We start from the raw sequence: 14790 nt of genomic DNA on the forward strand, positions 1-14790 counted from the left end.
AGACTTAGACGCTAATATCAAAGGGTACTATACTGTAAAAGCTGCCTTAGCAGGGGCTTTATATCGCAGCGCGCGAGTCCAGACCCGCCGATCAACGCTAACACCGCCACGCCAACGACGCATATACGAAGCGGAATCCGAAATGAACGAGGGGAAGAAGAAGACAGCCTAAGGGTGAGCCGGGGCGCCAGAGAAGCCGGGAGGAAAAACCCCCATCTCCCGGAGCTCATCTGCACAGCGATCCTTTCATCAGCCGGCCTCCCTGCGCCCCCGTCACACGCCGACCCGTCTAATCCTCGATCTCGTTTTCTCCCTCCCACCAATCAGCACGCACTTCCTTCTTCTCTCGTTTTCTTCTTTTTCGACGCGCACCGAGGATCGTCTCCCCCCCCCCCCACCCCCCCCCCCCCCCCCCCTCCCCACCCCCCCGAATAAAGAACAGGGAGGCGTCAATCTGGTCGTACTCCGCTGAAGAGAAGAATGTTTAATTGATCCTCGGCTCCCCGCGCCGCGGCACACATTCACACATTCAGCAGCTCTTCCCTTTCATGCCGCTTCCAGTTTGCATTTGTATAGCGGAGCCATTACCGCCCAAGCCTGGCACAGGAAGGCATGGCGGTTCCTCGAGACCAATTAGAAGCTGAGAGGATTATTTGGGGGGAGTGTGGAGGGGGGGGTGGGGGGTTTTGAGGGATGGGGGGGAGGGGGGGAGCTGAAGAGAGGTGACACCAGAACGAAAATACCCCTCGGCTCGGCGCTCATCGTTCGGGTTTCGAGACGCGTTCTTCCGTAAACGTCCCCCCGCCCACTTGACATATGGAGGTGCAGACATCCGCACACACACACACACACACACAAACACACACACCTACACACACGCCCACACACCGACCGACAGATCAGGATATGTTCATTGTCTCGAATCGCTCATGCCAAGGACTGTATATCGAAATGCAACACGCACACGCGTGCACACGCCGGGAAAACCCCCAAGATAAACCCCAACCCCCAAGACGGGGTAAATCTGCTCGCTAGCAACGAGCCTTTCCTGTTATTGGTCTTTAAGCTCTGATAACTGAGTTTATTTTGTCCACCTGCCAACAATTACCTAAATCAAACATGCACTTTACCTCTCATCAACCCTTTGGCTCTCCAAGCCCTCCCTCTTCTCTCTGTCTCTCTGTCTCTCTCCCTTTCTCACCCCCCCCTTCCCCTCTATCTCTCTGTGTGAATTTACAGGGCCAGGCTTGTTTGACGGTGTGTATCTAGCTTTATGGGCTTGACCTTGGCTATAGGGGAAGTCTACACACATACGGCTCGGAGCAGTCGAGGCTTGCTAGCTACAACGCTACAACGCTACAACGATGATGGGACCGCTGATACAGGGGAGGGTGGGAGCAAAGACTCCCTGCAGAGAGAGAGAGAGAGAGAGAGAGAGAGAGAGAGAGAGGGAGAGAGAGAGAGAGAGAGAGAGGGAGAGAGAGAGAGAGAGAGAGAGAGGGAGAGAGGGAGAGAGAGAGAGAAAGAGAGAGAGAGAAACAGAGAGAGAGAGGGAGAGAGACAGAGAGAGAGAGACAGAGAGAGAGGGAGAGAGAGGTAGAGACAGAGGGAGACAGAGATAGGAGAGAGACAAAGAGTGAGAGGGAGAGAGAGGTCGAGAGCGAGAGAGAGAGGGAGACGGAGAGAGAGAGGGAGAGAGACAGAAAGAGAAAGAGGGAGAGAGAGAGAGAGAGAGACAAAGAGAGAGAGGGAGAGAGACAAAGAGAGAGAGAGGGAGAGAGAGAGACAGAGAGAGACAAAGAGAGAGAGTATGAGAGAGACAGAGAGAGAGAGACAAAGAGAGAGAGAGAGAGAGAGAGAGAGAGGGAGAGAGAGAGAGGGGGAGAGAGAGAGAAACAGAGAGAGAGAAACAAAGAGAGAGATAAGGGCACACTTCAACAGTTTTCCCAGTCTGTGTGTTTTATCAGGGATTGGAGCTGCAGCCCTGGCTGTGAGTGTGGGGGGTTTGATAGTGGACTTGGCCGTGTGCTGCACTTCAATCTGAGCTCTGATTCAATTCCAGCGTCCCCGTTGTGTCAATGCAGGCTTTTGTTCCCTTCTGGCGGTTCGCTGACAACTGCGAGTTTTGTTCCACAGGCGTCGACCTCTCAGGGACACTACTGTGACACTTGTACCCTGTTCACGGGATCGAGAAAGAGAAAGATGGAGGATTTGTTTCTGAGCTGCTAAATGATACTCCGTCTGTCTTCATTGCGCTGTTCTTTTTTTTTATTATCATTGTTATTATTATTGTTATGACTATCATCTTGTAAATGAGAATTCTGTTGTTGTTGCAAGGCTGTCGAGCCAGAAACCAAGCATATTATTCGCGCACGCTTGAATGGAGGATGTTATAATAAAGAAATCTTGAGATGTCTCTGGTGCTTCCAACGGTATTACAGTCTTTAATTCAGCGTTAGAGCGTTTCTGTTCTTACGTTTGTAGGGGGAGGGCTCACATCTGTCTGTCAGCTGTGTGTGTGTGTGTGTGTGTGTGTGTTGTGTGTGTGTGTGTGTGTGTGTGTGTGTGTGTGTGTGTTTGTAGGGCCACACCTGGACAGTGTCGGTAGAAATAGCTATAGGTTCAAACCCCAGCGCATTGTGAACTAACAACAACACACAGTATCCAGCAGGCTGAGCGATGACCGTCGTCGGCTGGACATATTATCCCGTCCTTTGTGTCTCTGAGAGGACTTTGAATTCCCTCTGGAATATTGAATAACTGGAATATTGAATAACTGCGAGGCCACGCTGTTCACAGGGAGCTTAGCTACGCTGGTACAGGATCTCCTGTCCCCTCGGTTACACCTCCCATCACATTTTGGGGTTTATAACCGTCGTTCTCTCGGCAAGGTTCATGTTTCTCTCAACACACTCGCAGCCAAGAGCTATAAATATACAGAGGCCTGGGTAATACATATTAAACACTTGTAAACAACGAAACGTTTAAACCTGTGCATCGGTGGACGTGTTTTATGAATTGATGTGAGCGCAGTGTCACGGGTTCACAGGTTTAAAGGGTCAGGTTGAGGGTCGTCGACTCTTTTTCAGGTCACGCCTAAATTATGTTTGTATTTGGCCGTTGAAAGATTGCATTTTTTTTGTTGAATTTCTTTTCCAGGAGAAACGGGACAAAGAAATCCTAAAGAAATAATGGGTTCTTTTTCTATTTCTTTTCTTATTTTTTATTTCTATTAAAAGGAATTAGCGGCCGGACGTGTAATCCCAACGTTTAGTTGCTATGACAACAATGATGGCGCTGTGCGCATCTCAGATTACCAGCAGCGGTCTCATGTCTGGGATTATTCTGCGCGGGATTAAGAAGGCATGAACGAGGGATTAGCGGGGCTGTAGTGAGGAGAGGGCGGTCGTGGGCTGGCGTTGGGGGGGGGGGGCTGGGGGGCTCGGAAACGCTCATCATCTCATCTCGGGGGCCCCTAAAACCTACTTGACCTTTCGGGGGAGAGGTGACAGCCTCTTAAAGCGCTCCCGGTAAACCCCTCCCACGGCGACCGCCCTGGCCAATGGCGGATGGTTTCCCATGGTTCGTTTGAGTCCATTGTTGACTCTGCCCCGCGTATTAACGAGGTCACAGCGCCACGGTTCCTGGAAGGCCTTTTGCAACCCGTGTGTCTGATGACGATAACGACACACACGTTAGACCACATGCCGCCCCCCAGGGGCTCGGAGGGGTTTGAGCAAACAACCAGCTACAGACCCCGGCACGCCATATGCTGGAACGCTCAGCAGGGGGCCTGGCCCCAGACCTGCCGCGTCATGTTCTGCACAGCGCACGCTGAATGTAGGTCAACGAGGTGCGACGTTGACTGATGGCGCTCGCGCCGTTTTGCACTTCTAGCGGAATCAGCACGTCGGCGTGTGTGTGTGCGTGCATGCGTGTGTGTGTGTGTTTCATGAGACTGACCGAAACCGCGTGGTCTCTTCCTCTCCAGACCCCGCCTCCGGCGACCGCCGCGCCCCGCAGCAGAGCGCCCGGGAGGTCAGCGCAGGGGGGTCGATCCGGACGGGACCCGGCCATGTCCTACTGACTGACCCCCCCCGACCTGCGAATGACCAGCGCGCATCCGAGGGTGGGGCCCGCCTCAGTCTCGCATGATTGGCCGCTGGATGGAATTAAGGTGAATGGAACACATGCCCAAGGAGCAGGACCCTAACCTATCAGAGGGGGAAGACAAGCGGTGAGCAGCGCGCACACACACACACACATGCATGCATGCACGCACGCACGCACACACACTCTCTCTCTCTGTTTCTCTCTCTCTCTTTCTGTCTGTCTCTCACTCACTCTCTCACTCTCATCTCCCTCTGTCTCTCTCTCTCTGTCTCTCTTTCTGTCTCCCTCTCTCTCTCTCTCTCTCTCTCTCTCTCTCTCTCTGTCTCTATCTCTGTCTCTCTCCCTCTCTCTCTCTCTTTCTGTCTCTCTCTCTCTGTCTGTCTCTCTCTCTCTCTCTCCCTCTCTGTCTCTCTCACTCTCTCGTCTCCCTCTCTCTGTCTCTCTCTCTCCCTCTCTGTCTCTCTCTCTCTCTCTCTCTCTCTGTCTCTCCCTCCCTCTCTCTCTCTCTCTCTCTCTCTCTCCTACAGTAGATACCCTAGCTGACCCTGCTAACTAAGTTGAGGAGTGCTGTATTACTATCACATGATGCTATGGTATAGGGAAGCCATGCAAGGACACTCTCCTCTCTCTTTTTTCTCTCTCTCTCTTTCTTTCTCTATCTCTCTCTTTCTCAGTCTCTCTCACTCCTTGATCATGTCTTTCTCACAGTTCTCCCCTACCTGCCAAACATATTTCTCTCTCTCTCTCTCTCTCTCTCTCTCTTTCTCCATTCTGTCAGATTTTCTAGAAAACCCCGTAAGCGAGTAGTGTGTGTGTGTGTGTGTGTGTGTATGTGTGTGTGTGTGTGCGCGCGCGCACGTGTGTACGTTTATCTTGCCAACTGTTCTTCCCCAGGAGCGGGCTCAGCTGGAGCTCAGCGCACACACACACACACACACGCACACACACACACACACACACAGATTGCTTCCCTTTTCCCATTAATTAAAACATAACATTAGTGAAATTGAATCTCCTGTGCAGCGAGTGCTAGAGGAGGCCTCCAATCAGAGCTCTCCTATCAGAGCTCTCCTCCGCCGTGAAACCGGAGGTTATAGGTTCTGCTGCAATATTGCTTGTGTGTGTGTGCGTTTGCGTGCATGTGTGTGCGTGCGTATGCGTGTGTGCGTGCGTGTACATGTACTGTAGGTGCGTGCGCGTGTGTGACACGTCGGTGGTGTGCGTGTGCATGTGTGTGTGACACGTCGGTCGGTGGTGTGCGTGTGTGTGCGCCCGTGTGTGCGTGAGTGTGACACGTCGGTCGGTGGCGTACGCGTGCGTGCGTGTGTGCGTGTGACACGTCGGTCAGGGCGGGAAGGGCCCGTGGCTCCCTGGAAGGTCCGATTCTCCGGCGCTGAACCCTGAGCCGTATTACTAGGGTGCAAATGAAAGAGCAGCCCCAGGAGCCGGCCCAGATTACCCTCCCACAATGCACCTGTCACTAACCCCTCCGGCAGCACGGGGACATGTGTGCGGGTCTCACAGTTCAGCTCATACTGCGCATGCGTGCGTGGGGTGGATGAGGGTGTGTGTACGCAAAGTTTGTAGTGTGTGTGTGTGTGTGTGTGTGCAGGGTGGAATCCAGCACTAACTAACGCAGAGTAGCTTCACGGCATACTTGCGTCTAAAGCATGCGTCGTCCGTGTATGCGTCCATTTTGGCTATTTCCTTCAATTCAGTTTGCTTGAATACTGTATGTTGATGGTCGACTTGTGTAAATTGTACAATATAAGTATTAAAAAAGAAACTAGTTTAGTTTTACGCATTGGGAATCTGAGTATTGTTCGAGAAGGTGGGAGAGTTCATTAGTGACGTAACATTATCACGTTATCAGAGTCAAGTGGCATCTCGATCACTTGGATGTGAGTGTGACGTCCTCGCAAAACTAGCAATGATTATCCGGCCGGCTAATCAAACCCAGCTAGGCTAGAATTGGAGAAGGAAGTCGCTAGCCAGTAGATGATGCTTTGGAAACTAGTCTACAGACATGCGTTTCAAATGAAACTGACACTTTCTATATTATTTTGGCATAACATTTTATGGACAATAGCCCAGATTCGTCAGTGTACCCAGCTGCGTTGCCAGAGGCGACCTGTCAGCCAAATGTGCCACAGTACGCTGGGATCCGGTATCCATCCTGGCTTTATGGAAAACATTGATTCATTCAGTTTATTTTGAGTAGAATATGTACACTGTGACTTGCTTTGCTAGCTACGCTTATTTCAAGACTTTATAAAGTAGCGTTTGTGTGCCGTATACCAGGTGTAGCGCACGCGCTCGCGCCTTCTCAACGCGCCTGAACACCGTGTCCGCCCCCGCCAGCCGGACACATACGGGACGCCTGTGTCTCCGGTGAGAGGCAGTGGACGTTGTAGGTGTGCGTTCAGAGGTTCGGTGTAATTGGGAGAACTTAAGTAGGGGCTAGTGAGGTGATTTGAGTGTGGATTACACCCTAGTGTGTGTGTGTGTGTGTGTGTGTGCGTGCGTGTGCTAGTGTGCATGTGTGTGTAGTGATTCAGGACTAAATGAAGCCTGCTGTGTAGGTCTGAGTCCAGGTATGACTGGACTATTGGTTAATCACATTGGTGATGATCGGTCAGTGCAGTTGAGTAAACCTTTCCGCTCTCCATGTTGGTTTCTCGCGTCCCTCTAGAGAGGCAGGGCGAGCATCCAGTCGGTATCGTATGGCCGACGCACGCCCTGGAGGTAGGAAAACAATAGCCTAGCCCTAGAGCATGATGGGGGTTTTGAGGTGCTCATAGCACTGCAGCAAACTATCTTTCATCCCCCCATGCAACTGGCCAAGAACTGTCTTCAGCCAAGCCAAGAAGTTATTTCCATGCAATTAGCTTACTTAATGCACTACAGTTCGCCAAGCGATCCCTTGGCAACTCTGTTGTTAGTGATGTAAGCCTGAATTCAATTAAAAGGTTTCCTTATCAATTCTGGTTTAATTGCTGATAAGATGGCGGATCTGGACAGCTTGATTCCAGCATTCAAACACACACACTCACACACACCTACACACAGGCACACACACACACACACCCCCGCCCACCTGGACAGAAGAGCAGTCAGTTAACCAAGTACAGACAGCCAGCTCTACTGGTCGTCACACACAAACACACACACACACACACACACACACACACACACACACAGGCCGGCGGTTTTATCTGTCTGGAGCTGTTGACTTCAGTTATTACTGTAATATCACGGCTACTTAGCCCCATCTGGAAGCACAGACACACACACACACACACACAATGCACACACACACACACACATCCATAACACTTCAGATAACTCAAAAACATTGGCATCTCAATACTCGCAGCAATGACCGATTCTGTTTACTTTCAAAGAACAGATATTCCGTTAAACAGAACAAGCTGTTTATTATTCACTACACTGTGCCTTTTTGACTAAGACATACATGCCATATAAAGGCTATCTAGCATTGTATGTCGGACCACCCCAGTCTCTGTGTCGCCCTTTAATCCAATCTTCATACCAAACAATGCAATTTCTGCTATCCAATTGAACTCTCCGGGGACGCAAACCAGATTTTGTCCCATATTGCTTTTCCTATAAACTCTATGACATTAGTATATCCGGGGGTCGACCCTCTTTAATGCTGGAGGCCTGGTCCTAGCTCACACGGCTCGCTTCTGCTTTTACGACTCCCCTCTATTCCCACGAAGGTTCATTGTCTTCTCTCAAATGAAATGCTACGTTTATTGCCCGGCCTTTCATTAGCATCGGTGGAACACGGGGAAGCACAATTACACGGCACCCTATAGCCCTGCTCCGGTAAAAGCACGTAGGCTGCGTATTCTCCGCATGCGGCGCACACGGTAATTGAGTACAAAGTGGGATACACCAAAAAATTGAGAGAACCTAGTCGATGCGCATCGTCAAATAAGTATAATTGTAAAGAGCGAAAGCCCAGGGAGAGGGCAAGCCACAGATAACAGGATCCTCTGACAAGAAGACAAATTCTCTCTTGCTTTCTCACAGTGTCAAGGAGTGGCCTCTTGTGGTTGATGTGTGTGGTTTGGCTGCCGCTACGGCGCTGAGGGGGTGATGGCTTCTCACAGCTCACGCTCGCACAGCCAGGAATGCGGAGTCGGCTGTGTGTGTGTGTGCGTGTGTGTGTGCGTGTGTGTGTGTGTGTGTGTGTGTGTGTGTGTGTGAGTGTGTGTGTGTGTGTGCGCGTCTGTGTGTGTGTGTGTGTGTGTGTGTGTGTGTGTGTGTGTGTGTGTGTGTGCATGCTCGTCTGCGCGCTATGCAAGCACATGCTCGTGCTCAACACACAGTCAATAGCAGCGATGAGCACTCCTTTCCCCGTTTCAACCTCTGTAAGCTGTGTTACATATACAGTGTACTCGCTGTCTGCCAGTGGGCCTACGCATTTAGACCTCCGTTAAAACGAAACGCTCAAATAAAAGCACAGTTGCACAGCCTGTAACTCGTTTTGGGTTCGTCTCTGACACATCAGGCTACCATTCGTGCTTGCTAATCGCTATGCTAACGCATTTTCACTTAAGAGATCCGAGCTATGTCTGCCGCTGAAATCGAATCGAAAACCCTGCCGGTTTGTACACCGTACTTTGAGAATGACCCTACAATTCATTCCAGGCCGTAGTGTCCTAGCGCTAAACATAGGCTACTCAACAACGAATTCACAATATGTTAATCTATTGGGACGATTGATTCATTACTAACTAACCACCGCTTCCAGGTCTATATCACACTATCGTTTTCAGTTGTGAAGCTCTGGCCTTAGTGAATGCTGTACCATGGGTATTAATAGCTTGATCCGGGCTCCCTGGACAAGCTATGGTTGCATGTGTTGACAACTGCATGTGAGCCGCCATGTTGACCCCCACCTGTCACTCAAAACCCTAAAAACCGCTGTCCAGCTCAGGTAGAAAAGCCGCCCGTCATCCAATCCCGGAAGAGGAGCCGGACTTCGCGTCAGATTGATAGCCACAGATGTCATGCACAGAGAGAGAGAGAGAGAGAGAGAGAGAGAGAAAAAAGAGGGAAAAAACAGTGAGGGATTCAGAGACGTAAAGACTGAGCGACTGTCCAGGGAGAGACACACACACAGCCGGAGAGAAAGAGAGAGAGAGAGAGAGAGAAAGGAGGGAGGGTGTGTGCACTCATGAGCCCGAGTCTTTTTCAGAGCTAAACATAGCAAGGTTGGCAGTGTGCTAGCGCACAAGAGTCGATGTGTCTCGTGTGTAGCAGCACAGTTTGAGGCCGGCCTCGCGCTCCTCTGCACCATGCACATTCTCCAGTCCCCCCGCCTCAGAAGGTCAGCGTGTAACTCTCTTTTTACAACAACTCTCACCTTCTGTTTGGCTACTTTACTGCACTCTGTGTGCGTGCTGTGTGTGTGTGTGTACGTGTGTGTATGTGCGTGTGTGTGTGTGTTTTGATGTTGATGGTGAGTGTCTGCTGTTTCTGATTTATATTTTGCTGAGGCAGCTCTGCATATTGTATTACTGGTACAGTTTATGTTTCGTGATGCTGAGGAGAAATACAGATGTTTTTCTTGGATTTGGATGAGCTTTTTTTCTGTTTTTTTTTTTATTTTTTAGACAGTGTTTACAATTGATCACCCACGGGTTATGAGGGCATTTATTAATCCATCGCGGACACTTTTACTGCTTTGAACCACTCTGCACCTTGTAAAATCAAAATGCATTAAAAATAAAATCTCAATAATGAATGATGTCGTTAACTTTCCCCCGTCTAGTGCACAAAATTGGCCAAACTCTACAGCCATGTGCTTCACTTAAGGTGCTGCTGGGTTGCCAGGTTGTTACATAAGCGCCTAATGAAACCGTGTGTTATTTTCATAAGCCGGGGATGGAGCAAAGCTTCCTGCTCGACCAGAGTCCTGCATATTCGCATTCACGACCCAAAATGTTTCCTCAGCCTGCGGCGGTGGCTTTACACCCTGACCACGTTCCGTGCAGCTTGTTTTCCGTCGCTCCTAAGAGCGCTTCCAGCCCCCCTAATGGCAGAGTCTTGTAGCTTCTCCATCTGAGTGTGAAATAATTTATGTTTGTCACAGAAGAGCAGCCAGAGTGGAGCGCTGGAAGACGCCCTCATCCTTCCTCTCCTGTGCTCTCCTCCTAACTCCCCTTGAGGAAGTAGAGAGCTTCGGCGTGTCTTTTCGTAGCGGCGCCCGCGCCAGGAGAGGACAGGATGGTTTAGGTTAGGCTAGCAGGCTCTGCTCTGGCGCGAGGATGTCATCTTGGTGAGGGTGCGTGAGTGTTGGTATTTTCATTAGTGCTATTTCAGAGATTCTGAGGTTCAAAATGAAAGCCTAGAAGGTCAATGCAGTCTCCGTGTGTGTGTGTGTATGTGTGTGTGCGTGTGTTGTCTGTGTGTGTGTGTGTGTTGTCTGTGTGTGTGTGTACGTGTGTGTGTGCGTGTGCGTGTGTGTGTGTGTGTTGTCTGTGTGTGTGTGTGTGTGTGTGTGTGTGTGTGTGTGTGTGTGTGTGTGTGTGTGTGTGTGTTGTTTATGTGTGTGTGGGTTGTTGGAGTGTTCGTCAGAGTTTGCTCCTCAAATCAGTGTACGATGGTCCTTACAGGGGCTATTAAAAGACAGGCATTCTGGAACGAAAGCAAGAAGACAAGAAAGAGTGTTTTTGCCTGTGTGTGTGTGTGTGTGCGTGTGCATGTGTGTGCTATTCTTCCTGTGTGTTGCTTGTGACATCATCAGGCTTCAGTGTGGGAGGGGGAACTGGCACTGAGCTGACATGTTGATGATGTCACCCTGGGCGATGGATGGTACACGTGATGGGATTCTGATAAAGACACCGTCTAGGAGGACAGATGTGTGACATTTAACCTCTGCAATCTTTCTCTGTTGTCACTACGTCACAAGATAGTCCTTTTTTTTTTCTCTCACACTCTGACAGAGGTTTATTTTATTTTTTTTATTTTTTTTATAAGGAACTGCCTTGTGAGGATGCATACCTCCTTGTTGACATCTGGAATTAGGCTAAATGTCAGCCATTTTGTATATTGCCACTACTGACTCTCAGCTGACCTTTTAACCTCTGCTTCAAACGTCTCTTTTTATACAATGAAAGCATTACCCCTTACATCGGCTTGCTGTCCAAAATCAGAAGTCCCGAACGCAAGAAGAGTCGATGGGAATACCGAGTAGGAAATTCTAAACCTTAATTAAAAACATTAAAAACTTCATTAAGGCGTTTGTTTTGCTCCTGATAAGACAGAAGTCAGCATCGTTTTAGAACAAGACTGTGATGTAACGTAACGCAGGAAGAGAACCTCGCTTGTGCCTGGCGTCTTAGGCCCGGCGACGCCCCGGATAGAGCGAGCGCTCGTGTCTTTAGGTTTCCAGGGGCAACGATAGATCTGTTTACCTACTTAGGGCCGAGGGTTCCGCCGGGGGACCCAGACGGCTCAGCGCCGTAGCTCACGGGCCGAAGCCGGACCCCTGGTGTACACAGCGCTGTCCCGGTGGAACCATGTACCTGTAGGAGCCGGTATTAAAAGCTCGAAGGAACGCGGGAGCGCGCGGGAGCGTGTGAGGAGGGTAGGACCCCTGGAGAGGCCGGCGTTGACGTCCAACACATCCCCTAGTTTTATTAGGACACCGTGTCCTGCCGCGCCTCCCCTGCTCCCCGAGGAGCAGGGGAACGAGGTGTACGTGTGTGTGTGTGTGTGAGAGAGAGAGAGAGAGAGAGAGAGAGATGGAGAAAGAGTGTGTCCTTGTGAGCGTTGAACAGCTGAATAAGCCTCTCTCTGTTGTGTTCTAGTTTTCTCCTCTCTGGTAAATTGAAGTGGCAGGGCGGCCATGTTCTTGGCACACTTAAAGCACTGCGGTGTCTCGCACGGAAAAGTGCCCCGCACACAAACAGCCAGACATTATTCCTCCTGCAGTCTAAATCACTAGCCGTGCGCTCGTACCTGTTTACCGTGGCACGCTAATCTCAAACTGTCTCTCTCTCTCTCTCTCTCTCTCTCTCTCTCTCTCTCTCCACAGGTGGCTCGATGGCCCGAAAAGGAAAAGGAAGAACAGTCAATGTTCAGTGAAGAGCATGTCTGGTGAGTACAGACGGAGGAAGACGAGGTGTTTCTCCAGGGTCGGTGTTAGGGCTCGGTCACAGCGGGACTGAAGAAAAGAGTGTGACCGTCTGGGAGACCTTACCCCCCCCCCGGTCTTTGTGATCAATTGGTACGGTCCAGCCAGGAAATATATTCCGTATTTCCAGAGAAGCACACTAGAAGGAGTTTGCTTAAACTTTTAAACTCGGAAATCTTGTGGGGGGGGGGGGGGAGTGGGGGGGGGGGGGGCAGGGGGCCACTACGCCGTCACGGAGAAGCTGTGACAGAGAAACCGAGTCAAATCTTGTTTGCTTTATACTTCCTGTTTGTCACCGGGAACAGAAAACAAACCGAGGCCGTCTGTCATCAAGAGAGCGAACTCTCCGCTCCCTTTAGCGGTGCGTTGTGATTCGCCGGCCGAAACACCAGGAGTCGAGTGAAGAGAGAGAGAGAGAGAGAGAGAGGGGGAGAGAGAGAAAGAGAGAGAGAGACAAAACTATTGGAGGAGTCCCGGGGCGCTCGGCCGTATAGCGTCTGCCCAAGCGGTCGTTGAACATCTGCGTTTGTCATCTCCCCCGTGCCAATCAGGAAGCGCGTACGGTCTGTCCCAGCATGCACCCTGCCAGCTCCAGGCCTTGGACATGTGACCCGCCACGGACCGCTTGAAAGGAAAGTATGACAATATGTCTGAAAGACTCGACGGCCGGGGTCAGACCGTTGCTATTAGCTGAAGTCTTTCACATACGCTGATGTCATCAGAAGCCTATGGGATCGGACCCTCGGCTTCGTTTTTCTTCAACTTGGTGTTTACATTATGTCTGTTTAAGGGGGGGTTTTCTGGTGGGAGAAACTGACATTCCACAGTGACCAGGTCAAAGAATCTATCTTTACAGTACGCTTCAGAAACTACAGTCTTCTACTGCCCTCCCCCAGGGGCTGATATTCTACCCCGGGGCAGGGTAACTGCTGGCGGAGTGCAGGGGCTGATATTCTACCCCAGGGCAGGGTAACTGCTGGAGTGCAGGGGGCTGATATTCTACCCCGGGGCAGGGTAACTGCTGGCTGAGTGCAGGGGCTGTTATTCTACCCCGGGGCAGGGTAACAGGGTAGCTGCTGGCTGAGTGCAGCTGTTTGTACGGCCGCTGGCTCGGCGGTAGGCCGGCCTGCGGCCATATTGGTTCTGGCGCCAAACCCCGGCTCCTCCCTCCGCACGTGCCCACGCACGCACACACACCGGCGGAGCAGAGCGCGGTGACCTTCCTACAAACGGCGACGTCTGTCCCTCTGATCTACCCGGTCCGCCTGCGGGCGAGCGCGTTTGTGTGGCGCCCCCCCCCCCCCCACTCCGCCTGGTCCCGGCGGCCGATTGGCTGCTTCTTCCGTCTCTGCGCTGGCTCACTTAATCTCAATGCGCTGCTGGGGCAGTATGGGAAATAAAAGACACATTGCCTGTTTCCTGATGTGGGCTGGGAAGAGGAAGACTTTGCCTGGAGGAGGGAGGAGATGGATGGAATGAGGGACACAGAGAGAGAGAGAGAGGGAGAGAGGGAGGGAGAGGGAGAGAGAGAGAGGGGGGGGGGGAGAGAAAGGGGGAGAGAGAGGGAGAGAGAGAGAGAGGTAGAGAGGGGGGGAGAGAGAGGGAGAGAGAGGGGGAGAGAGGGGGGAGAGAGGGAGGGAGAGAGAGGGAGAGGGTGGAAGAGAAAGAGAGAGGGGGGAGAGAGGGAGAAAGATAGAGGGAGGGAGAGGAAGAGAGAGGGAGGGAGAGAGAGGAAGAGGGTGGGAGAGAGAGGGAGAGAGAGAGGGGGAGAGAGAGAGAGAGGGAGAGAGAGGGAGGGAGAGAGAGGAAGAGAGAGGGGGAGGGAGAGAAGGAGAGAGAGGGGGAGAGAGAGACAGAGTTAGTGTGCTTTAAGAGTAAGGTAGGCCTGATGTCTTCGGAGTCGTCCTCGTACTGACGGGTGCTTGATGATAGTTCTCCAGCTTCTCTAAAGCTCTGGGCTGCTCTAAGACTTCCTCTACTTCCTGTGGGACGGTCCAGAGGAATGCCTTCATACTCTCTCCCATTCTCACGCTCAGAAACACACACACACACACACACACATAACTGGGTTGGGATTGGTTTTCTCACTCCTTAGTTGAAAATACCGACCACCCGCGTCATCGAATCGCTAGCTTTTCAGTGGCGTAGACGTCTAAAGCGACTGTTAGGTGACGCGGTCACGACGCGTGTTGATAAGCCCAGAGACGGTGTGTGTAATGAGGCGGCTTGAGTTAAGTAGTCATCAAGTAGTGAAGCTCGCTCCCCCTAGGATAAATACCGTCTGTCTGCTTCATCCGATAGCTAGCTTTTCAGTGGCGTAGCGGGATAGAGCGGTGTCTCGCAAACGGACAGGCTCAGAAAAACATGGCTTCAAATCCCACCCTGGGCGAACCCTCAACACGGGTCAAATCCTCAACACGGGTCAACCCCTCAACGTGGGTCAAACCCTCAACACGGGTCAAACGAACCACTGACAGAGAAAAACACAATGCAGAGCGAAATGA

The 14790-nt window shown here is 51.3% G+C and overlaps 1 protein-coding gene across 1 annotated transcript in view; it reads left to right on the forward strand.

The window, feature by feature from the left end:
- Nucleotides 1-4181: 4181 nt before the first annotated feature.
- The window catches only part of LOC311326967 (thyroid hormone receptor alpha-like), a gene marked incomplete at both ends in the record, with an annotated part of 21349 nt that continues 10740 nt past the window's right edge, over nt 4182-14790 (forward strand). The window contains 2 exon segments of the mRNA XM_084459954.1: nt 4182-4237; nt 12188-12249. Coding sequence (XP_084316080.1) covers nt 4182-4237; nt 12188-12249 — 118 coding nt within the window.

This window comes from Borostomias antarcticus (assembly GCF_949987555.1).
Source record: "Borostomias antarcticus genome assembly, chromosome: 29".
In the NCBI taxonomy this organism is placed as follows: domain Eukaryota; kingdom Metazoa; phylum Chordata; class Actinopteri; order Stomiiformes; family Stomiidae; genus Borostomias; species Borostomias antarcticus.